Raw genomic sequence first — 26,524 nt, 5'->3', positions numbered from 1 at the left:
GTGGTGATGGACTTCCAGGAACTGCTGGAGTCTCCCCCGACAGGTGTTGGATGGTCGGGGGGCAGTGACAGGAAGTCACTGTTTGTTGGCGGCAGAGGAACGGGAACTGTTGTTGCCTCTGCCCCTGCCCCTGCCCTTGGCGTTGTTTCCTCTGTAACCTCCTCTACCCTGTTTGGTGTATGAGGACTGTGCCCCACTTTTACTGAATTGCGCCTGTTGTGCCAAGTGTCCTCTGGTAACACCCCGAGTGCCTGAGCGACGAAAAGTGCTCCCTCTGTATTGCTGAGACTGAAGTGCACCCATGGATTTAGCCGTCTCAGTATCTTTTTTAATTTTTTCGAGGGTGGAGTCCACCTCAGGGCCAAATAGTCTGTCTGGATTAACGGGATGGTTGAGGATAGTAGTCTGTATCTCTGGCTTGAACCCTGAGATGCGGAGCCATGCTTGACGCCGTAACATCACACTAGTATTTATCGGTCTTGCTGCCGTATCCGCAACGTCGAGCGCACATCTAATTGCAGCGTTGGAGATGAGCTTGCCTTCTTGGATAAGCATCTCAGCTCCTTCTTTAAACTCGTCTGGAAGGTGTTGTAAAAGCTGCTCTAAGGTGTCATAGTGTGCCCTGTCGTATCTGGCCAGCAGAGCTTGTGTGTTGGATATGCGCCAGATGTTGGCTGCCTGCGCTGCCACCCTTTTCCTCGATGCCTCCAGCACTTTAGACTCTTTGTCCGGGGGAGGAGCTTCACCTGTTTGTGAGTTTGCCCGTTTGCGAGCATTAGAGACCACCAAAGAGTCCACAGGCAACTGGCCCCGTATGTAAGTTGGGTCCCCAGGTGCCGGTCTGTATTTTTTTTTCTATTCTAGGGTTTACAACCCGTGCCCTTGTAGTTTCCTTGAAAATGTCTGTGGCATGCTTAAGAACACCCTTAAGCATTGGAAGCGTTTTTACGGTTTTCTCAGCAGCAGAGAAAGTGTCAAATAGAAAGTCAACGTCCACAGGGTCGGCATGCATTTCCACCTTATGGTTCGCAGCTGCCCTTTCAATTAAGGCATTGAACGCCACAGAATCTTCTGTAGGAGAAGGCTTTGCGCCAAAAGCTTGTGGGTCATGGACAGCTTGTTGGTCCCCTTGATCACCTGAGGCTAACCACGAGTCCTGTTGCTCATCAGGGTCTGTGTTTTCGGGAAAAGTATACTCCTCGTCCTGATCACCTAGATCTCCATCTGAGCAAGTGGGTGAAGGCGATGGCCTCCTTGCAGGATGCAGAGGAATGCGCTCAACAAGTTCCGGCGTCTCTGGCGCTGGCCTTTTCTTTTTCAGAGGGATTACAAACTACTCCAAAGGCTGTGAAGTAACCTTCCTCTTATAGAGCGTTAATTTTCCCGTGTCGGCGTCGATATACTGTTCCGACTGCTCTTCTAATAAGGGTTGTCGACTCAAACTGCCACTCAGCTGAGCATGCCCTACCTCTTCTGAGTCCTTAGGCACCGACCGTGGTGCAAAGGCCTTTGGCACCACTTTGGGTGGTAGAGTAAAGAGGAGCGGCTTGGAGGTCTTCTTCGTTGCCGCTACCGGAGAAGGTACCGAGGGCGTTTTCGGCACCGACGTCAGCTCTTTCTCGCGAATCCGTTTGAGGGAGTCTGCCACTTGCTTTGTAAAAGAAGCGGACGGTCTCGTTGACCCGACTGAGGACCTCGATCCACCCCCAGGGGAAGACTGGAGCGTCGATGAATCCATGTTCTTTGCTGGAGGCGCAGACGTAGTCTCGACAACTGCGCGTCCGCCACCATCTTCGGCCCCATGCGTCGACGTCGATGGCTTCGGATCGGCGGACTTTCCCTTCGGCGTTGTGGCTCCAGACTTTGGCTCGGTGCCCTTTGCCGATTTGGCCTCGATGGCTGGTTTGCCTGTAGATGCGGTAGGCTTGACCGCTGAAGGCTCGACGGCCGACTTCGACTTCGACTCGACCACCTTACTGGAGTGCTGGGCGACTGCTTTCGAGCTTAGCTCTTTGACCACCTTAGGCACTTTAGCTTGTTCGACAGCCTTCTTCGGCTTCGAGGGCTCCGACGACGACGCCGTCAATGGCGTCTTCGGTTTCGGCGCTGCGTCGGCCATCTTAGATTTGGTCGATCCCGAAGGTTTCACTTTCGGTTTCGATTTAGGCAATGGCGGCTCCGTAGAGGTGTCCGTAGCCGGGCCAGGAGGCTGGGCCGAGGAGCGAGGTGTAGGGTCGTGGGTAAGGCCTTGTGGCGATCCCGTGACCTGAGCCTTTGTAATAGTTTGTTCGGGGCATAGCTCATCCTCCGAGCTATCTTCCACGGCCCCAAAAGGTTCTTCGTCATCCCCTACCTCCTCGACGTCTTCCTCGAGGTCTTGGTCCTCTCCGTAGTCGGCCTCGACCTCCGCCGATGGAGGTGAAATCTGCAGGTGAAGTTCTTGCTCGCCTGCGTCGGGGCTGTCGAAGATGTCCACTGGTGCCGGTGCCGATCGCTGGGCCTCGAGGCGCGCCACGCGCCGAAGCTTGATCGTCTTCTTCGATCGAAACCTGGAACAGGCCATACAGCTGGCCTCGTCGTGGTCCAGCGATAAGCACTTGTTGCACACAGGGTGCACGTCGATGTGTGGGTACTTAGAACCACACACGGGGCAGTACTTGAACTGACTCCGTTCCATTGTAGAATCGTCAGGGTCTTGCTGCGTCGACAGGGCCTCGATGACCGAAGAGTCACCCGACTACTCCGATATCAGACTCGACGAGCCGGAGTATACACGAGACCGAACGCGAACAATACCGACGAAGTAAGGAAAGCCTTTTGGCCTTTAAGAAGTTGTTTTATCGATTCCGAACAGGAGACGTCTTAATCGCATCCGAACCCAATGGCGGAAAAAAACAATCTGGGGATGGAGTCAATGCCTATGCGCACTGTAGTCCAGGGGAGGAGCCACCTATCTCGTGATACTTCGAAGACTCTTCCAGGACAACAAGGTGCAATCATCCGGACCCAACACTAGGCGGCGATCTATGCACTAGATATGAATTTAGCAGCCCACATGCCTCGAACTTGTTCCACCTGCAGGCGTATACCGGCTTAGTGGAGGGACGCCTGGCTGCCAGAATGACATCACAGACTTCGGGAAGAAGATCGAAAGCTGTCAACTGTCACTGCTCAATCTCCATGCAAGGAGAAAGAGGCTGGACAGGTTCGGGTGGAGGACCGCCCCCTGCTGCTGGGACAGAAGATCCTCCCGAAGAGGCAGTCGGATCGGGGGATCGATCGCCATGCTGAGTAGCTCGGGATACCAGTATCTTCGTGCCCAATCCGGAGCCACAAGGATGACTTGGGCTCGGTCACGCCGAATCTTCTTCAGCCCTCTGGGCAGAAGTGGTATAGGCAGAAAGGTATACAACAGACGCAACTCCACTTGCGACAAAAAGCGTCGCCGAGCGCGTGCCGCCTTGAAAATTTCAACATGCAGAACTGATGACATTGTGCATTCTGTTCAGTGGCGAATAGATCTAACTAAGACTCTCCCCACTGCAGAAAGAGACCTTGCGCCACGTCCGAGTTCAGACGCTATTCGTGATCCATCAAGCACCGGCGGCTGAGTTTGTCCGCCCTGACGTTCAGAGGACCGGTCAGGTGTTAAACCACCAAGGTAATGCCTTGATGTTACAGCCATGTCCAGAGGCGAAGAGCCTCCTGACATAGGGTCCACGGCCTCACCCGCCCCGTTTGTTGCAATTTGTGAAAATATGCGTCCTGCAAGTCCAATGCTACCATCCAGTGTCCAGAGTCGAGGGCAGCCAAGGCCTTAGAAAGAGTCAGCATCTTGAACTTCCCCTTCCGGAGGAAGCGATTGACGTTCCTGAGGTTCAAGATGGGTCGCAGGGCCCGCTTGTCCTTCTTGGGAACCAGAAAGTAGTGGGAATAACAACCATGTCCTACTTCTGGCCCAGGAATGCACTCATAACCCCCTTAGCCAAGAGGGCCGTGACTTCCTGTTGGAGAAGCGCAAAGTGATCCCCCAACATGCGGTGGAACTGAGGTGGCATGGCTGGCAGGGCAGTCTCGAAGGGGAGGGAGTAACCCCTTCGGATGATTTGCAGGACCCACCTGTTTGAAGTGACAGAACGCCAGGGGGGAGATGATGCTGAATCCTGCCGCCCACCGGCGTGGGATGCACCCCAAAGCTCACACTAGGAAGGCTTTGAGGCAGATGCGGGAGCGGAGGTGTATTGACCCGCACGCTGGGCCCCTGTGCCGCCACGGCGGCCTCCACGTCCGCTCTGAGGTTGGTTCTGCGCAGGCTTCTGGCTGAACGAACGTGCAGTGGTGCCCCCTCCGTGGCCACGAAAGGAACGAAAGGTAGACTAGGCCGGGCGTGTGGCGGACAGACCCAAGGACTTGGCCGTAGCCCGAGAGTCCTTGAAACGCTCCAGCGCACTTATTGCCAAACAGGCGAGTACCATCAAAAGGAATGCCATGAGGGAACTCTGGACATCCCCCGAAAACCCTGTGGAAAGCAGCCAGGTGTGTCGACCTAGGGCCACCGTCTTGGAGATTGCCCTACCCAAAGAGTCCACGGTGTCCAGCCCACACCGGATGGCGAACTTTGCTGCGTCCTTCCCATTCGCAACAGCTTGGGAAAGTCCAGCCCGAACCTCCTCTGGGCACTGGGGCAGTGTCTGCGCCACTGTGTCCCACACAGTGTGAGAGTAGCAGCCCAAGAGGCAGAGGAAAACGACTTCTTGCCAAACTGCTCCAGCTTCTTTGATTCCTTATCCAGCGGGCGGTAGAGAAAGCACTTTGGGAAGTGGAGGCCTGAATGACCAGGTTCTCCGGAGTCAGATGATTTGTTAAAAAAGCAGGGTCACCCGGTGCTGGGCGATGACGCCTGGCCACGTTCTTATCCACAGGAACCCCTGTGGCTGATCTAGACCAGGTGCCCATCAAAACATCCATCAAGGCCTCATTGAACGGGAGCAGAGGTTCCATAGAACTTACCGCCGGCTAAAGCACTTCAGTAAAGAGGTTCGTCTTGAGAGTGACAGTAGGCAGATCAAGGTTAAGGGCCTCAGCTGCTCTACGGAGCACCACAGTATATGTGGCGCCCTCCTCCAGGACAGCGGGAGGAGACAGAAAGCCAGGTTAAGAGGAGAGGTCAAGGCCACCTGCATCCTCCGATTCCTCCGCCCACTCCTGTTTGGACTCGCACTGCCGTGCAAGAGGGTCCTCCGACCCCTCCCAGATCCACCTCCTCGACAGTCCGAGGCACAGGCTGCTGCGGCGGGGGAGGCACAGGGAAACACAAATGCTCCAACGGCGCCGGGAACGGCTACATGTCCCAATTAGGGTCCCAAGCCGGAGCAAAATTGTCTAGAAACCCGAGCAAGGGTGGAGGTGGGACAAACGGGACCCATTGCGGCGCCGGGAACGGAGCTGCAGGGTGCGCCGGGGCCGGAGCCACCCGATTCCAAGGGTAAAGACTATGACCCCGAGGAACGATGATGGTAGAACCGCGTTCGGTTTCTAGAGCGACCCCTGGACCTCGAACAGCGCGGAGACGACTGCGGGGGTCTCCAGCAGCTTTCGGGACAGCTCCTACAAAGCCTTCGGAGCCATGGCCAGACAGTCGGAACATGACCGGAGTCAGGGTCGCACTCCAGACAGTAGAGAAATGCCGTGGGGGTCGGCCACCGACATTGTAAAGCGACAGGCCCCGCAGGATTTAAATCCTGGCATCCCTACGCAGCACCAGGAGTCAAGACTCAAAAGAAGTAGAGACAAAAGTCTCAAAAAAGTTAGTCAAAAAGGGACTAGGGTACGTGCTCTAACCGGATCTGCGCTTACTGGCGCGAAAAAAAAAAAAAGAACTGACGTCAGACCGCATGGATGGCGCCTAAGTAGTCTCCGTGACGTCATCTCGGTGCTTACGATGCCAGCGACGGATGCGGAGCCGCACAAAACCACCTACCGACACACAGAGGTACTGCTGACGAAAAACTTTCCGGATCCAGTCTGACACCTGGGGATATTCTAAGGTAAGGAATCTATCACGAACGGGTCTCTTTCAGAACTCTCACTCACAAGAATCAGTTTAAAAACAATAAATAAAAATAACAGCATTGGTAAAGCCAAAAGGTCTGTATTCGTTGCCAGCCTTTTGGCTTTGTCAATACTTGTTATGTAATGGAGGATTTTGGGCAACTTTATTATTGAAGAAGCAGCCAGGCCCACACCAATATATTTAAAAAAAAAAAATCGAAAATTGAAAATATTTTTAGGGTATCCAAAAGCACACAAAGAAACACTATTTCCGACGCTTAAGCTAACGTATTTGTGTGAATATGTACTCCTCATGAAAGAGCATAATGCATTCACTTTCAGTCATATTTTACTTCCACCCACCGCAGCATACAGAAGGGGGCAGTGGGCCAGCCCATTTGAACCATTGTTTCTCTTACTCTAGGAGTGACGGAATTTTACCTCATCACATGTGCACATCCCCCTAAAAAGAACTGCAAGTCAATGCCATGGGTGATGGGTCACATGAAAAAGGATCCTGCACTGCTGCGCTGCGTCTGGTAGTTACCTGCCCAAGATGAGGTAGCAAAAAGACTGAGCCCCATCTCACCCACTTTTTAAGGATAGCCACACCCACTGCCACGCTGAAATCATGAGACCCTTGATAACATGACATTGGAGACCACACCCCTTACACAATCAAAATCTCCACATGGTCCACCAGACTGTAAATGGCACCCTTTCCTGTCCTGCCTCCACATATCCTTTGGCCCGACCCATTCAGGGGCACTTTGGAGCAATAGTTTGACAAAGGTCTCACCCTCCCCCAAAATTCTTTATCCTTTTCTGTCATCCTTGTGTGTTTAAACTAAGTCTTCAGATTTCAGTAACTCAAAGCTAATAATACCTTTTTTGTACCAAAAAGAACCATATTTTCCTATGACTTGCATTGAAAGTTAAAGGAGTTTCAAGAGTTTATTTACCTGCTCTAAGTACACCTCCCACCTAAGAAGCACCTGTACTGTTCTATTAAAATTATATGCAATAGTTAACTTTACATTTAATTTAAATGTTTATTGTAAGCATGTTTTTGTCAAGTTTTCGATGCCTGATTTTTTTTCTTCCTTTCATTTTTATGGCAGATACTTGCAATAAAAGACTAAACTAGTTGGTTTTGCCAATTTCTTTCACGCTTGGCCTGGTATATTATATTCTGCACGTTTCACAGCACTGAATTTTTAGCGACTGCTTCCTTCCTGGTTACATATCAGTGACGGGAGTTATGTTAGGTGTGCGAAGATTTTCTTCATGTTTTTAAATAGTACGCCACATATCGGAATTTAAGGATCTACTGAATCGCGGCCCTAGTGCTTCATGTGTCCGAGATGTGTGATAATGTTTGTCCCTTGGTGTGCAATGTAGGGACTGCATCTGCTGTCACTTTCTTTCCCTGAGAGTGCACCTGCTGCAACAGCTGAAGTGTTTCTAGAACGGCTGAGTGATATGTCCTGAAGCTTCTAGTGGGAGTGTTAATAGAAATCTGCCTAATCTATATCTGTAACCTGAAACATGACAACTCAAAGGACCTGTGATTTACCTTTATTTTTGCACGTCCTTGAATGTAATAATGTTAAGGGTGGATATTACTTCTATTTAAAACAAACACCTAGACACTATGATGGTACTGAAAGATCGCAGTCGCCGAGGCGGGAATTAAGTGTATGAAGGAAATTAGATGGGGTTGGGTAAAGAGACAGACTTTGAGGCAGTGGGAAAATAGATCATCCAGTTTTATAGGAGCTCGGCATGCGGGAGAAAACAAAATCCTGTGGCCAAAGGCTGAGGCAGTTAGGCTGTGACTGGAGGTAGTACGTAAAGGTTGAAAACCAGAACGTTTGGGCATCACCGACATCAATAGCATGGATATCTGACGGGGATGAGGTGCTATGAAGAGAGAATTGGAATGCGTAGAGGACGGAGTCGTTGGGGACACCTAGGTGGAGGGTGACTGGCAGGGAGGGTTAGAAGTTCCATGAGACCGAGAAGCACCAATCACACAAGTTGGAAGAGCCCTAGACAAGCATTCCTGTGTTACATGTGTGCTGGAGGGGTATAGCTTAGTGGAATATTAAAACACCAGTGGTGTCCATTTGCACAAGGATAGACCAGAGAGAATTGTGGCTGTCTCTGGTGAGAAATATGGTAAAGTGGTTTATCCTAGGCATATGAGAGCTTTGAAGAAGAATGGGAGTTGGGAAACTGTGTAGTAGTCAAAAAGCAGGGGAAGGAGGCACATTGTAGTAATATGACCAATACGTTCCAGGCACCTTGGGGGAGGGTAGGTCCTGCAGCACTGTCCTGGAGCTGACTAGGTGTCCCGCAGTTTTCCTGGACCCTCCAACTTGCCTAAGGGGTATTGCTCTGCTCACCTTGGGGTGGAATAGTTACGCTGCAACCATTCAGGTGCAGTATCATACATATTGAGCGGCCATCCTTTATTAGAAAGGAGGTCGCATGCCCCTCAGGTGGTGATAAATCACTATTTCTTGTCCTAATGATGTGCCAACTGACCTTTTGGGCAATCAAGGCACGAAACATGTCAACTTCACTTTGCTGACAGCTATCCAAGTACATTGTGACTGGACAATAGCACCGCAATTTATTTTTTCAGTCCTGGTACCCTTACCCCATAAAAATTGTTTTTAGGGAACCAGAGTCTATTTTAGACACACCTCATCTTTCACCTGACACTTTCGCACAGTCCCCTCTCATGTTTTCACCTAAACAGTGAATTTGGATCAAAAGATCTGCGACAAAGAGCCCCCAGGCCCATCCGACATTGCAGCACCGGTCAGACAAGGAGCACCCAATGATGAAGCATGACACCTTAACAGGTGTGTGAGGGCATTAAGATCAGACCTTGTTGTCTCCCCACGACAGCAGTACTAGTCACTTTGTGACCACTCGGCCTATGAGGAACTACTGCTACTTTTATGGTCAAAACTTCCTTAAAGCATAGGGCTGAGGATCAGATGTGAAGGAGTGATTGAAAAGTGAGGCGAGGCAGTGTCCTACGGCTTGTACCTCTCCTGTAAAAATGTGCGTTTGTCGTACAACTTAAACATCAGCGTTGTGTTGGATTGATTCCGTGCATACCCTCAGGATATGTTGGCCTATGGTCCTGCTCACAGCGCACCATATGCACCCCTAACCTTACAGGGTAACAGATGTGTGTCCAACCTAAGACCATGAGAACCGTGATCCCCAAAGGACATTGTGGTAACAGAACTAGAATCCTTTCGTTCAGACTCTCATGTATACCCAAAGAACTACACAAGAAATACTAAGCAAGGCATTTCAATATTTAAGGAAGCATTGAAAACAAATGTGTGTGCAGCGATAATTAGTAGAATGAAACAGAGTAGCAGAATTAGCATTATGAGAACTGTGAAAAAGATGGATAATTTCACCATTCCGCTAAAGAAGTGAATATATGCTGGTATATGAAAACTATGTCTAGTGTACTCCTACCTAGAGCTGTTTAACCTAGGGTCGAGATACTGACAGATGGCTTCAAGAACTTGAAACGAGGATCCCTTTTTCAAGCAGTAGAATACAGCGTACTAAACAGCTTTAAGAGTACCCAACAAGTCCAGACACGCCATAGAAGACAAAAACAGACGATTTGCCGCTATACCTACAAGTAATATCGGTAGAAAATCTACAGCAATTGCATTCTGCAAAAGAAGCTGATTCAACAATGTCCTACCCTAATTTTATCCCGCCCTGATGAAGACCTTTGTATAAAGTAATGGTCCCACATCTATAAGGTCGAAACGCGTTGGCATCATTTAGCGGTCCAGAGCTAAAGAAGACACCAAGGGACGCTGTTTGATTTAGCTAGTAGAGCTGGATTGTTCTGACTCACACTGATAAGTTGTATAATAGTCTTTGACTCCTGTCAGGACCTTAACAATAAAGAGTGCCGATAAAACAAAGTGGGACTTAGTTCTGGCACAAAAAACCAGGCTAGAGTGAAGGTTTTTGTGTGTGAACTTAGGCAGGGTTTTCGAAGTAAAAGTAGGGCTGTGCACAACTCTGCCTGCCCCCACCCCGCCAAAATCCAGTCCTTCTATTGTGTGACCTTCTGGGAAGAACAGAGGCCCTGTCCAAACTAAATACCCAAAGAAATATTCCATCCAAATCGTGGTTCAATTCAAATCTCAACAACGAAAGACGTGCAATCAGACTAACTGAAAAAACATGAAGAAAACACCCATCTCCCGCCCTTCTTGCCCTACTCAAACGCTAGATCTACTTACAAGAAACACATTTTCACTGACAATGCTTCATTCTTCCGCACACAACTTGATTGTGCCAAAAATAGACCCAGAGAGCTGTTCAGCATAGTTCAAACCAAACACCTCTGCCCCACCAAAGCTGACTGCCACAGCTGATTAGACGCGAAGAAATTGCAAACTTCTCCGAAAGAAATCACCAAAATAGATCAATCCTTCCTTGTATCTCAGATCCCTCCCAACCCCCTATTTACTGCTGACTCTACTTCTAAATCACCCTCCTTATTAACTCTACCCCCTTATTCCTCCTCCCATCTTCTTACCATCACCCCTCCAGATAACAGCCTTTCAAACTCGCAGCTTAAAAACAACGCCTTCTGGCATAATTTCCACATTGTAACTGAGCTTGAAGTCTCAAACACCACTTCTAAACTCAAACCATCCTCACACACTAAAGACCCTCTCCATTCTAACCTTGTCCAGGAGCTAAAGCACATCATTGCCCCTTATTGGACTACTATCATCAACTCCTCCCTTACCACGGGATGTATCCCTGCCTCCCTCCAACTTGGACAAATCCCTCCCATTCTTAAAAATCCCAATGCCAATCCTAACAATCTTCGCCCGATCTCCAACCTCCCCCCACTTTCCAAAGCCCTTGAAAAATGTGCCTTACTCCAACTGGACAAACACATTGACACTTTTAACCTACTGGACTCCTTACAATCCGGCTTCCGAAACGGCTGCAGTACAGTAACTGCCATGCTAAATATCATTGCTGACATCCACCACTTCCTAGATAATGGCGAGACCTGCCTACTTATTCTCCTCGACCTCTCTGCAGCATTTGATACTGTTAACCACCTGGCCTTACTTCACGCGCTCGAAGTTGGCTTTGGCCTCAATGGTCCTTCTTCAAATGGTTCTCCTCCTACCTCCAACACAGAACACAACAAACCAAAATCTACAACTGCCTCTCAAACCCTACACCGGTCTCCCTTGGTGTCCCCAAGGGACCTATTCGCTCTCCCTCTCTCTTTAACCTCTTTATGGAACCCCTTACCCTCATTCTAAAACAAGCTGGAATCAACTACCACCTATATGCAGATGACATCCAACTTTACTATAAGATTAAAGCCCACTCTGATCTTCTGCACCTTAACAACACCCTGACAAAAATCCAATCCTGGTTCCACACCAATCATCTCAAACTCAGCCCTAAAAAACGGAAATCATTCTCTTCTCTCCAAACAACAACCCTCTTCCTATCCAAACATGGATCTCTGACCAGAATGCCCTCAACTGTCCCCTCTCCTTATCCAACTCAGTAAAATCCCTTGATATCACCATTGACAATAGCCTAACTCTTCAGGCCCCCATAAATAACTTGGCTAAAGGAGTCCGCTTCACTTTCCGTCATCTCAAGAAAATTAAACCCTTCACTCCAGCGGATGACTTTAAATCGGTCGTACAATCTCTTGTCCTCTCGAGAATGGACTGTGGTAACACTATCCTCTCCGGAACCCCTTAAGTTCACATAGTCCCACTCAAATCTGTGCCCAACCTAGCAGCCAGGCTAATCTCGACTGCAAACATTTTGACCACGTCTCCCCAGCCCTTAAATGGCTGCCCATTGAAGGCAGATCCTCCTACAAGATTGCATGCATTATGCACAAAGCCCTTCATCAAAAGGCTCCACCGTAACTCACTAATAAACTCAACAAAGCGGGCTGCTCCCGACCGCTGAGAAGCACCAACGTTCCCTCCTTGTCCCACCTCTGTTAAAAAAGAAAACCACACAATCTCGCTCTTTCTCCGGGAACGTCTCTAACATCTGGAATGCCCTCCCTAAAGACCTGCGTTGTAACCCCTCCTACATCTGCTCTACAAAAGACCTCAAACTGCACCTGCTCAACAAATATTGGGGTCCATAATCCTATTCATTTCTCACTTTTTCTACTCTCTCTTTTCCCCCTCCTTTCCCCTCCCCGCCTCCCTTTTCTTACCCACCTCCTCCATACTCCCTCCCTCAGTTACTACCTCCCCTCCTTTGTCTATTTTTCCCTCCCCTATTCACACCTAACCACTCACTACCCTCATACCATCGAGCCTACCTCCATCTCATGTTACTATATAAAATGTGATTACATGTATCCATTTTATTTATGTAGATAGTGGTTTCTTGCCACTCTGACAGTTGTAAATTGTATTATGCCATTTGTTCCTTTAATCTAGCCTGTTCGAATTCTACATTATGAACAATTCTGTTACCCCTGGGTCTAGCCAGCGCTATATAAAACCGTTTAAATAAATAAATGACAACAGAACAAAATATGGGAGGAGGAGGTGGTCAAGGGATGGATAGTTTAGGAGCGGACTAGGTCAGAAGATGCACGAAAAGGGACTGCAGATTGAGGTAGATGTGGGAGGGTAAACCGGGATGAGCACAGTGCTTGAGGATAAGAGGGGTATAGGAAGATGTGGATTGTAAAACTTTGAGGTGTGTGGTTTTGATGACTGAACGAGGTTTCATAATTAGGGGGCAGAGATAGGTGACAGGTTTGCAAGGAGGAGAAGTAAATGCGACAGTTGCGCGAGGAGAAACGAAAGTATTCACTGTCCAGGCAGGTGGTTGAGAAAGACCAAGCAAAATGACAATAACATCCTGGAATTATGATGATTTAGCACTAGACAGTTCAAGGTGTTCACTGGTTTAATCTTTATATAATCTGCAACGGAGAGGTAGAAGCAAGTGTTATTTTTACAAAATCCAGTGAAATAGTGACACTGATGAGTTAGACATCATCAAGGGGAAAGTCAAATATCTAAATGCAATCCGAAATCATAAAAAAAAGGAAATTAATCTAAGTAGGGACCTTCATGAAGGCTTGCTGAAACGTGGCATGATCTATCGAAAGTATTGCTGGGATGGTTGTATACTTAGGATAAATTCAGGTCTCGGTGATAAATGTGCAATACTGGGCGTGGGGTTGAGAGGCAAAGTGGTCAGTGATATCTATGGGATCTTATTGTACTGTCATAGGGCATTATATACCCTGGTTGCACCCTAAGGGTCTATCCAGGTCTCTGGTGACTAAAAAGTGCAGGACATGAGCGCTGACTCTTAAGTGGTCACTGATACAGATGGTTTCTTACTGCAAAGTCATAGGGCATTCTATATGCAGAGATGGAAAAGTGATCATGTTAGTGGTCCCTGTAATGAAAGTCTGTTTCACATTTAAACAAGGCCGTTAGATGAGGTTGAAGGTGAATGGTGGTGTTCCAGGGACAAATAAGTCTAGTTAAAGTGACTGGCCACTCAAAGAAGTGAGTTTATACCTTAGGAAATGGATGGATAAGATGGGTGGGAGTCGGGGCACTTGGCAGGCTATGCATTTTGTACCTCATGTGAAAATACTTCTGTATGATGCAGAGAAATTTGGAGTAAGTTTAGTCTAGCAGACTCATAGTGGCTAATATATGGTCCACTCATCCTAGACCAAGGATCAGACCAGTGGATGTACTTTGGTAACCTGGTGGACATGGAGATCTGTGATTTCCAGAGTGATGACGAGGCATTTGCAGTAATTCATCAGAGAACAACTGGTTGGGACAGCAGCTAAGAAGTGGTCTCGGGGATACCACATGCACCTTAAGCATTCTTTCTGGAAAGGATTACATCAAGGTACCGAATATCAAAAATGTGAACAGGAATACTAGTTCAAGAGAAAGCATAATGTGAGAAATTGGGTGGGTGTTTGAGAGGGGGTGAAACTCTACTCAAGCAGTAGTCTCGAAATGGCAATAAATCAACCTATGCTTAACTCTTTGACAGCTTGGCACAAAAGCGGTCATTCTAAACTTAGAGGCAATGTGTAAAGTATTTATGCAGCACTTACAGTAATAAAGCGAAAACTCCACAAGAAAATTCTCACCCCAATTTAGAAAAATAGAGCACATTTTAATAAATAATTTTACCCCAAAATGATAAAAACAACAATCAGTAGAACAGTAGTTATGAATTTTTGAAGTTTAATGCGTTAAACAGCACCTAAAAGATCAAGAGACCGAGTTGAAATGTATGGCTGGTCTGATGGAGAGTGGTTTGGATACACAAAGTAGATTGGTGCTGGTCTCCGCTTACCTTCGGATTTGGATAAAGTTTGGGGGAAAAATGTTTGAGAAGGTAAAGTTCATAGATACAATGCAGCCAGTGTTGTCCTAGGAGAAGGCGCTGTCATCAGAGAGTTGTTGGACGAAGTCGCTGTGAAGATTTCTACGTTCGTACTTAGTCTCTTTTTTGGAAGTCGATAATCTTCAGCAGGACAAAGATGCAAACTGTTGCAGAGGAGGTCTCTATGAGGCCGGATATGACATTGGCGAGGAGCCGCAGAATAGGATTTGCTGCTGTGTAGAAGAACATAGAGGGAGCTGTTGCAAAGTCAGGCCAATCGGCAATGCCCAGGGGGGGGGGGGGGGGGGGGGGGGGAGGGGGGGGGGGAGGGGGGGGTTTGGGCAGGGGATCAGCGACCAAGTATGTCTCAGGTCTCTCCTCTTGGTTTTCAGAACACTTTTTGGCAGAAAATGTTCTTTGTTCCAAATTGTGAATTTGGGTTTTCCAGGCACATTTAGCAGCACTTCCAATAGTCCAGGATTGGAGGGGCACCACCTGGAGTGTCAGGACTCATTAGGAGTGGGTCCAGGTACGGGTTTGAGATGGTTGGAGCCTTTTCTGTCCCAGAGTCTCTGATCAGTAGGACAGCCAACTAGCCCTTGGAGTCACTCTGGAAGTCTTGTGTTTAAGTTGGAAAGCAGTTCATAAGTAGCAGGGCAGTCCTCTGAGGACACAAGAAAGACTTCAGACAGCAAGACTGTCCTTTTCATGCAGCAAGGTAGTCCTCTGAAATACACTGCAGGCCAAAGGTAGCAGGACAGTTCTCAGAGTCCTTTCGCAGGTCCAGAAGTGAACTGAGTAGTGGGTCCAATGGTCCTATTTTTATACCTGATGTCAGCTATGAAGTGGAAGAAGCTTCTGGAGTTTTCTCTCCACAAAAGTGTCTGAAATGTCCTGCCTTCCTGACCTGGGCCCAGTCTGTCAGGGGGCACAACAGGCTAGAGTGAAGTTTTTTGTGTGTGAACTTAGGCAGGGTTTTCGAAGTAAAAGTAGGGCTGTGCACAACTCTGCCTGCCCCCACCCCGCCAAAATCCAGTCTTTCTATTGTGTGACCTTCTGGGAAGAACACACAGGTCAACTTCCATCTACACACAGTTATGTGACCCAAGAAACAGGCTGCAGGCCGCAAATGGTTAGGGCAAGAAAATATCAACTTTCTATAAGTGGCATTTTCAGGATTGTGACTTACAATCCGGCTTTACCATTAAAGAGGATTTTAAATTACAATTCCTCAGACACCAAATATGATATTTCTACCTGTTTCCATACAAAAGTTATCACTTAAAAAATGCATTAAGGTAACCGAATCGTCGCCTATTTTACTAAATTTTCGGTATAGTGCTGTCAAAATGCTTTATCCTCTTTCTACTTTTCTTTTAAAACTTTTATATGATGACAAATCATTTTTTAATTGTAACAGAAAGTATTTTAGTCATTGTTAATGTACTCACATTAATAATGGAATGTTCATTTTTATTTTGCTTTTATGAGTTTTTGCTCGAATAAAGCTAATTTGACTGACTGTAACCCAATGTTATCCCATGGGAGAGGTAAGCCTCACAGTATTGAAAAACAAATATGAGAGCTTTTCACTTTCTGAACATTTAAAACAAAATTATATGTCCACCGAATTAAATATAAAGCATCCTGTCCTATAGGCTGTTTAGGGCCTACCTTAGGGGTGGATGTGTATTAAAAAGTGAGTTTCAGGCCTAGCAAGGAATTTCTTTTGCCATTTCGAAATTGCAGTTTAAAACTGCCCACAGTTGGCAATGGCAGGCACGGGACATGTTTTAAGGGGCTACTTAAGTGGTTGGCACAATAAGTGCTGCAGGCCCACAAATATCATTTAATTGACCAGTCCTAGCTATGTTGTGTACCACTTTACAAGTGTCTTACAAGTAAACTGAATATGACAATGTTACAATGTTTTAGGGAGTGAGCACAAACACTGGTTAGCAGTGGCAAGGTGCACAACAAAAATAAATTCAGCAAATCAGGAGGGGTGAAGGCAAAGGTTTTGGGGGTGACCCTGCGGAGGGGGCCAAGTCCTTTACATAAGCACTAACATAATTTGAAAACTAAACTGGTAGAGGCATACCTTTTAAGCCATTGACACCGTTTCTAGGGCATAGTGACAGTTCAATTAATGGTATGAGAACTAGAGCCCAATGTTTCTGTTAATATTTCACAAATCATCATTTTAGTATGTAACACATCCATGATGCCCCTCATCAAGTATGAGTATTTCTTACAGACTATGTTTGTATTCATGAACAATTAGCCTTGCATTTAGAACAAGAAACACAAACTAGAAGTGCCAGATTCTGAACAATATAGTTAAACTCCTCACTGAATATTTAAAAAGTTATCAGCTTTATTTTTTCACATACTTTTAAAACTGAACAAACGTGCATAAAATCAAACAACTAAAATAGCCACATAAAAAAACAGACATAAAAACCTATTGTACGAAGTCTGGGATCACCAAAGAACACTGAAATCACTACCTGGCCATGTTTTCATCCTCCGTATCCAGCTGCTGGAAAAAGCCTGGATGTGTGAACTAGGTTTCAGAAGCCCTAAACATAGTTTTTCCCAGAAGGATAATTAAATTCAGCAGCCTCAGACTGGGGAAAATAAAATGAAAGTGGTTTTTGCTGAATGAAAGAAATAATGATCACAGATTAAGGGTCAAACTTTATTAGAAAAATAATTTTAAGGACGGATATAAAACTATTGGAGGTGTTAGAAGAGCAGACCTGTACAAGTAAATAAGAGGACATCAAAACAAAAATGAATCCGGTGAGGCACGATAGGACTACCTGGGAAAATAGCAAGAAAAAACTGAAACACTTAAGGCACTTACTGAATTGTACTGGTCGTTATAAAGAGAATGTGCCTAGGTGCAGGAAAGTGCAATCACAATACACAAATAAGGATCCGGATTGCCACATCTCGTTGCCTCAAGAAAATTTGATTTGCAAAGGATTGATGGAACCAAAATGAAGGGGCACTAAAACTACAGAAGTGTCCAAGGGATCCCTGACATTTTGCACATCATTTCTTACCTTCCCTACGTACAGTAAGAAAAATGTCATATATATCTCAATGGATTAAAAATAAATACATTTAGCAATACAGTTTGACCACACCCGCTAATATTCGACAAATGCAGGTCGTCTCATTTTTTGGTGCCGCTATTTTTCTGAAAGTGCGCAAAACAGAAAACACTAAATTAAACTGAAACCGGGCAAGGATTTCAGCGCTGCAAAGGGCAATGCAAACCAAAAACTCCCACCAGCGCTTCGATTTTGAAAACGAAGAAGCGGTCTTTATTATACCTCGGTATGGTCGGTAGAGCGGACACCAAAAGCAAGTTCCAATAAATACAGGGTCTGAAACTTTTTGGGGGGAGGAAAACGTATGGTGAAACCACAGTAATTAAGGACGCTGGGGTATGCTGGGGGAGTTTGCGCCCGTTGGCTCTTCATCATCATCATCGTCCATAACCTGCAAAGAATAAGGAAATGGTCTTCAGTAAATTAGTTGGTCTATATATGGTGGGAAACCATTTCAGTATAAAAAAACAGTATTATAGTATAGAAATCGGTTTCTACAAAGCCAAAACACAGTACATCCAGAGTACACAATAAAACGTTTCTACAAGCAATAATAAGTGTAAAAATCTCATACAGTGTTTTAAAACAATACTTTAGTCAACTTGATTATAGTCTCATGAAGTGTGTTATTCCAGACCCTTCATATGCTTCATAAGTGGACTTATTACGGTTATGTAAATATGTAGTAGTTGTACATATATTTTTATTCCTAGCCTTCAAGACCGCCCACAGAAATGTTGCTACTGAAAATAAATTGTTTCTTCCCACAATGTGATGGAAGACTAGCACTTCTACAACACTCTTGATGCTATGTTTTAGAAAGGTTTAGAAGAAGTGATGCTTGTAATTAAATCACTGCAAATCGAAAGGCAGTCAGGGTATACAGGCTACATACCAAGTTGTATAAATACTTCCCTGAAGTTACTGCTCTCGTGCTGCTCCAAAACAGGGAGTTCTTCCTTGTGACACAAGGCAATATTCTGTATGTTTTCCAAATACAGCAAGGACAAAACTCTCACCTCATTCGATAGTGCCCTATCATTTTTAAACGTAGACAGCAAAATCAGCTCTAAATACCTGGCTAACCACTTCATGTCTTTGCTCCCAGATTTAGTATTGGCACAAGAGCAATGTTTTAATCTTGGTTAATGATGAGATCTCTGAGAAATTCTCTTTTAAAGAGGCACAGGACAAGGATGTTTGCTGTAGCCATCCAGCGTTATAGTTGATCTCAAACCTTTTTTTATTTCAATTGTGCCATCATCCAAATATCGAATTCTTTTTAGACATAACAGATTGGCGTCAGATTACACAGATGCTTTTTCAAGTCAACCGTATAGCACAATCTCTGCATTTTGGGCCAACGTTGCTGAATTTAGATCTATAGCAGACATTTTCCTGAATGCAAAAAACAAGTATCAACAACACATGTCCCAGACTTTCGTTCCAACTATTTCAGTAAGGGGTTACTTATTTATGGGTTCTCTTTAGCACCTCCATTAATGCATCTGTGTCTTTGAAATACATACTGCTTTTAAGTGAAGTCGAATCTGAATTGCATGCATGTTGGATCTTCTTCCCTATCAATAATGTTATCAAATAGACACACGACTGATCTTGCTTTACTGACTTGAAAAAAATAATTAATAATATTCCAAAGAAACACTTACAGCAACTTTATTCTAAGACATTGCTGTCGGATTGTGGTGAAAAAACAACGCCCAAGAAGGGATAGGATATTGCTTAAGCTCTTGTACAACTGAGTGGATCTTTGCATGATGGTCCACCAGCTATATTATTAGATGGCTAATGTGCTCACTTGGCTGCCAACATGAATAATTTGACTCCCTGTCCTCAATCGTTTTTTGAATGGTTATTTGCTGAAAATCAAAGAAGCTGTAGTGATAAAATTCCAATAGCTGCTTTACGTTAAGCACCTACATCTCGGGTGTCAACGCTGATTGTGCACTTTATCGCACATGGTTTTAAGATTGCGACCATCTATGTACACTCACCCACTTCAGCTAACTATTAACTGAGACGCTGTATACCTTACGTAATATTAGACGGGCTGAGAGGGGTAAATTGGTAATTAAGACCTCAACAAATCTCTGACACCAATGAGGTCTGCAGTTTTGTTGGTTCACGATCAGCCTTAAATCTTCTGAAGTAGGATTCATTAAAAGATTTACAGGTGAGATAATATTTTATTTCCATGGTCAGTAAAAATACACTTCAGTTCGGAATACGTTGGAAGAGGGGTTTGGCTTCATTCTTTGTATAGCTGGCTATTATCAACTAGCATGTAGGAACCAAAAGGATGATCAAACATCTCTCACTAATAAATAATAGAGGATGTCTCTTTATTTGTATCTTGAAAGTGCAGGTCCCCATCATTCCAATTATTTTATTTTAAAGTTGACATGTCTATTCTTGGCCTACAACACTTTAATACAATTGTTGTCAATATTTACGATAAGATAACTAAATAGTGTATCCAGGTGACATAGCAATGCCCCAAATGCTGCTGGGGGTCAATTCTACATATATGTTGGATGCTTGTCCGAATCTACACATTTTTGGAAACCTGTTTTCCATGAATCCCTTCCTCTTGAGTCACTAGATTAGGCCAAGACCCCAGCATCTTTCTAAACAACTGTCCATATGGATTCACCCTAGCAGACGGGGCTGGAGCAACTATACCTCACCTTGCAGCTCACACCGTCATAAATAACTTCCAAACTAATTGTCCCTATTGAGACAATGACAACAAAGTCAGAGAATGTAACAGCTACACAAATCACTGGAAGACATCTCAAATATATTTTGATTCAACAGATTATTGCATTTTGCTCGCTTTATGCTCACTTTGTTTTGGTTATTGGTATGTATATATTTCTCTCTCCTGATGCTCTTGGGTTTTAATCATTAAGAATGTATTTTGTGCTAACGTCACAGAATACCTTTTCCCACTTCGTTTTCTACTCCTTTTGTGTTTGTTATGGGCTATGAATGGTTTACACAAATAAATAAACGCTGGTGCCAATCACTGCCTCTTCAGTGTGGCATATAGTGGGTAGAACAATAAGAAATGTTTTTAAGGATGAAGCCTATTTCTTCAAATGTAACTGAGGGCGACTCAACCACTAAAAGAATAAACAATAGGCACCCTGGGCACCTAACTGAAGAGGAATATTGGCGATTGAAAAATGTCCTATGACACATCATTTCTCAGATTTTTCTTTCCAACTTCCATTTCAACAAACTGAATACAATGGATGGGTGATAAGTGATGTAGTAAGCTTCTGCAGCAACATTGGAAAATCCACAGACCAAGGGTGAGCAAAACACTTAGCCAGGACAGGTAACATTGTTACTATAACAAATTAGCTGCTAGGTCGCAAACTACTAAGGAAATACAAAAGCAACTATAGTAAAATATGGGGCAAAAGACCTTGCACTGACATATAAGGCACCCATTTAGGAAAATCCAGTGGCTACTGATTGCATGACAAATCTTGATGCCTTTAGTTTTTTCGTTTGCAGTTTGGGATGGATGCAAGCGTTTCACGCTATTGAGGACTACAAATGTATAGTGCATTCCCACCTCTATAGTCTTGGAGCACTTTCAGAAACTTTCCACAAAAATCCCAGATCCATATAAGCAACCCCGATTCTGACAGGGGTTTGGGATTATTACAAATGATGGGTATGAACCATGCCTTCACAGGACACCGCAGATTAAAAAATCTGCATTCATCCCAGATTAAAAATAAAACAAAAAGACGAAGGGCGTCTGGTATATCCAAACAGGAGTCTTAAACCACTTTACAACCACCTATTTAAGTCTAGCCAACACCAACTGTAACATTTTGGTTCCTAGTCACAAATTGTTCAACAATCCTTTCCTGTTATAACAGTCATTGTTCTAAGCACAACAAAAAGTACTCTACCAAAACAACACCCAGTACTGCAGCTGAAACAAAATTAGTAATGGTTAATTTTGGTTAATGTGAAAGTAAAAAGTGTTAGTCCAAAAGAGTACTATAGTTTGTTTGGTTTATGGCAGTTTGTACCGAAAGGACTGTTTTCCATTCTATAGCTGACAACTTTGCCAATACAGAGTTAACCAGTTAATGGCTAAGAACAACATTTGCTCTTGCACAGAGCACACAAAGCAGGTGTAAGTAAAATGAAGCAGACATCAGTGTTTTGTTGACTGTAGGCAAACCCTGTATGTGGTGCTCGGTAATGTCAACTTTGAAGCGAGAGCTGCTCTGGGCTGGACAAGTCATACCCAAGTGTGGTCAGTGTTTACTTGCCTGCTCCACGCCTTCCACTTCCGGGATGTAAAACTGTAACATGTTCTGGATGCCACTTTTGAGCGTAATGATGGAGCTGGGGCAGCTGGTGCAGGAGCCCTGAAGCCGCAGCTGGACAATGCCGTCCTCAAAGCCTTTGTAGATCACATCCCCGCCATCCTCCTGCACCGTGGGCCTAGTGAGACAGCAAAGAAAGGGTGGAAACTGATTCAAATGTAGCACAACCAGGAAAATGACTCTCCATAGGCACTAGCCTGGCAAGGATTGATAATAACCGATCTTTCACAGTACTAATCACCAACGTTTCAAGGCGCCTAGGGAAGGTGTTACAACTAGTTTGGTGTTTTAAGAAAAAGATGCAAATGAGCAGCAATAGCAAAACAACCCTCAATAAAAACAACCATTAAATCAAAACGTGAATATGTGCCTGGTTTGCTCAAAAATTAGTATTTTTAATGAAAACCCCAACAAGGGATGAAAACAAAGATAAAACAAAAATAATTACACTATGTAGACATTGTGCATGTTTTTAAACACGAAAAACCATCCAGTGAAAACATGAAACAAAATGTTTGCACATTCAAGTGGCCAAATAATTTCCGACATTGCTTTTGCTTACGAATTTGAGAAGGAAGACTGTGGGAAAAGGCAGCAGTGTTTACTTGCTCAATAGCCGTTTTTTCAGACTATATGGAATGAACGTTGAATTTTAAGCAGACTGGAGGTAACCCCTGACTGGCTTGAATATGTCAGTTTCTAAGCAAGAAATCATTTTTTGGCACACCTGAGCAGTCTGTTTTTAGCTGCCTTAGAAGATCGCCATATTAGTTCCACCGTGTGGGACGATATAGAATACTGTGTAAATGCCACTCAGGGCCAGGTGTTAAATTTCGGCAGCTAAGGAACCCTGCGCGTAATATTCAGTTTACAGGTTTGAATCCCGGCAGGGCTGCCATTAATCATTTAAGGTTGACAAATCGAACAAGTTGTATATAAAGAACAGAGTGCTATGCAATTAAAAACTACAGAACAGTGCACCACTTATAAAACTAAAAGTTGTGAATGAGGAAGCTACCATTGACAAACAGACTTTCATTAGTGCGTGCCTTCGCCTATTCACTGGCTGTAGCCTATTCGATTTTTAGGTTTCCCCTGGTGTCGGAGCTCCTAGCTCCGCCCAGGAGAAATCTTATGTCCCTACAGTGTAGGGCTTAGTCCCGCCCTCTGTTCCATTGGCTAGCTCCATAAATGGAGGCTAGCCATTGGAACAGAGATCTGTCCGTCATGGCCGGACCAGATTCGTGGGCGTTCCCGAGATTTTTTCGCTCTCCGCCTCTGCGAGGTCGTCATCGCGGCAGTGGGCGGGGTTTATTATTGTTTTTGTCGAGGTTGCTTTTCGTCATTCCGCCGCCGGAAGTCCAGGTGAGTGCTTTCCGTACCCCCCTCCTTCCCGACCCCCCCCCGCTGTCTGTTCCCGCCCCCCGTCCGTGTGCTTCTCCCCGTTCCCCCCCCCCGCTGTCTGTGTGCCCGCCCGACCCCCCTCCCGCTGTGCCCGTAGGTGCTTGTTCTCCTCTTCCCCCCCAGTGTATCCCGTCTCTCCTCCAAGCTTCTATTCCTAGGGGCAAGGCTGATTTCCATTTCAAGGGGTCTCCGGTGCACATAGCAGTGTTGTGCGCGCATGTGTGATGGCACTCTTCACACTACAGCCGGCTCTGATTGCGCCATCTACATAAGTGTGTGTTTGATAATTTTTGACCTTGATATTTTGACAGATTCCACTCAACTGTTAAAGTAATAGCGTTTTACCCTTTCCTGAGCTGGCATCTTCGAGATAGCATAAGAATAATTTTGAAAGGTGTTCTATCTTTTTTGCGTATGGGGGTTTGTGAAAAGCGAGGCGGATTTAAAAATATCAAGATGTGTAGGCAGGCTTTCTTGTTCGCTCGTCGTGTTGTGGGCGGAGAAGCCTAGGAATGTGCTCCGATAAGGGCTAAGTCCTCTCACAGGCATTCCTTAAATACCAGGGCTGTGACGCAGCGCCGGCCCTTGCATTTGATGCTGGTTAATGTGGACCACGGAGGCGGTCAGGTGGTGTAATGGCGCGCGCTGTCCCTTCACCCAGCACCCCTGCTCTGATCAGTGCTAGTTACTGAACTCCTTAGCTCTTGTTTTGTCTCAAAGGCGCAAGTTGACCTAGTGTTGCCTGCCTGTATGTACGGCTAACCCTCCCTCTGGGCACATCCAATCTTGCAAAGGCAGGTGCCTTACACGGGATGATAAGGGTGGTTGGCCGGGCTGGCCCCAAAATCTTCTTTGGCTCGAGAAGGCTTTACTCGAGGCCTTCGCCAACGTAATTAATACATGTGAAATAACATCCTGTGTTTGGCAAATTCATTAACGAGGACCCACAGGGCAAATCATTATTTAAATCAACAGGCTATTTTATTTAACAGTTTATTTAGAACCTTTATCCAGGGGCAAAAGCAATAGAAAACAATTTGAAAAGGTAAGTTTAAAAGTAAGTGGCAATACATTGGTTATTCAGTTGAAATAAAATGTTTTAAGGCCTGTAAATGTCACTAACCGACTTCTGTGCCACTTCATTGTAGCAAGTGACCTAAAGAGTTTTTTCTTTTGGATTCAGCTGGTGAATGACTGAATCAGGGTCTTATGGACCCTAAATCCCTGTGTCCATTATTTGCCTTTACCTGGCGTGGTCCTCTCGGAGCACTGAGCACTAAGCCTCTTGCATCCGCTGTTATTATTTCTGGTATATCGCACGCAAATTCCGGGTCCATCAGATATTTCCTACCAAATTCACCCGGGTTTTGGTTTCTTCTCTCATATCACTCCCAAGTGCTTATTTCAGTTGTCATTGTCCAGTGCCATGCTTTTGGCCAATGTGACTTTTTCAAAGGCCTGATTAGTGCATCAGACTTCAAAGTAAGCCGCTCCCGCCCCCCCATCAGACTTCAAAGGTATGCGCTCCCGCCCCCCCTACTAACCCCCCCGCCACAGCAATGCCGAGAGCTTTTTTTTTTGCATTGATTTCACGGGGTAGCTGTATTTTGTTCGGCGTTCTCTGCACCGTTTTTCTGGACGAAAGTGAAAGCCTACCGTGCTTGTTTACAGTAGCCTTGTTTTATGTTTCCAATGCGTTGTTTATTTAATTAATGTGCCTGGGCGCCGCGCTGCCTACCACGGTGCCCGGTTTTATAATTTTTATGTTCACGTAACCTCAGACTCTCCGCGCACCTTTACATCTCCCCGGAAACCACAGGACACACTCTGCTCTTTTGCAAGACCCCTCTCCGGACTGCGATATAGCAAATGTCTTTTAACCATTGCGACTTTTTCGATTTTTTTCTTTTTTTAACTTGAAGGAAGATAATCGTTTTCACAGCCTTCAAATTCGGACCACCGTTAGCTAAGAGTTAATAGGAGGGTTTGAACGCACCTCTCAATTTATTTCATAATGATATAGCCTTCCCTTCACTGAGTCACACCTACAGCAGTGAAAAGTTTATCTGTCACCTTATGCTGGCCTACCAAACTGTGCAGGAATGAGCACGCGTCCACACAGCTCCTCCACAACAACCAAATAATTCAGAATAAATCCGGCTTTCATGTTAGTTAAAAAACTGTCAGCTCTCGGATGGGTGACAGTCGATTAAATCGGCTTTCTTCATTTAGATATGCAGGCTTACAAGAATATTTAAAGAATGTGAATTTAGCACTAAGCTTTTACAAAAAAAAAAAGTGGACGGCTACTCTCTCCACATAGCTGTTTTTGGTGTATTCTCTATTAGAAGCTTAAACAAAACCCACAATCGGAATGAGGCCTTCTGATTTTTAGGTCAAATGAAACATTCCTTTGTATTCATGTGGGCGGGATTCTTTCTTTTGACAAACCTTTCTGTCCTGTTCCATAGGGGTTCATGGTGATAATTGGCTAGAACTCCTGCTCTTCAGGCAATGCCAACGAAGATAGCGTAATGTGTTAGCACTGACACTACAAAGCACGAGCACTCCCTCAACAAACAAACTCTGATCCAAAGAGCTGGTTTAAAACTTTTACAGGGATACACTCCCGGCGGGAATGACCTTTCAAGACTGCCAACAAGGTTGGACTGGCCTGTAGGGCAATAACGCAGTGACCAAAGGGCTGGTTTCATAGGTCCGCATATTGTCTGTTATTTTTGTCTGTGAATGTGTTCTATGGTCTGTTGGGCCAGATTTTAGTGGTGATTTCCCTGATGTTAAAACAAACATTTCCTGCTACAGACCTGCAGTCTTTCATACCTTGTTAATCACTTATACACCCACCTCCTTCTTTAACTCCCTGTTTTCTTCTCCTGTACTGATCTGCTGCTCTCTTCCACTGCGTCCTTCTTTAACTCCCTGTTCTCTTCTGCTGTGCTGATCTGCTGCTCTCTTCCACCTCGCCTCCTTCTCTAACTCCCTGTTCTATTCCCTTCTCCTGTGCTGATCTGCTGCTCTCTTCCACCCCACCTTCTTAGCTAACTCCCTGTTCTCTTCTCCCATGCTGATCTGCTGTTCTCTTCCATCCTCCTTCTT

At 45.3% G+C, this 26,524-nt stretch overlaps 1 protein-coding gene across 1 annotated transcript in view; it reads right to left on the bottom strand.

The window, feature by feature from the left end:
• Nucleotides 1-16,855: 16,855 nt before the first annotated feature.
• Nucleotides 16,856-26,524, bottom strand: part of NFU1 (NFU1 iron-sulfur cluster scaffold) — a 135,117-nt gene continuing 125,448 nt past the window's right edge. Inside the window, exons 7-8 of the mRNA XM_086943488.1 lie at nt 21,947-22,121; nt 16,856-18,015 (exon numbers count right to left, since the gene is read on the bottom strand). Of these exons, the coding sequence (XP_086799614.1) occupies nt 17,947-18,015; nt 21,947-22,121 (244 nt within the window). The 3' untranslated portion in view covers nt 16,856-17,946. The remainder of the gene's footprint in view (nt 18,016-21,946; nt 22,122-26,524) is intronic.

Source organism: Lissotriton vulgaris, chromosome 11 (assembly GCF_964263255.1).
Source record: "Lissotriton vulgaris chromosome 11, aLisVul1.2, whole genome shotgun sequence".
NCBI lineage: Eukaryota > Metazoa > Chordata > Amphibia > Caudata > Salamandridae > Lissotriton > Lissotriton vulgaris.
The sequence above is the reverse complement of the archived record's forward strand: the minus strand, read 5'-3'. Positions and strand labels throughout refer to the sequence as shown.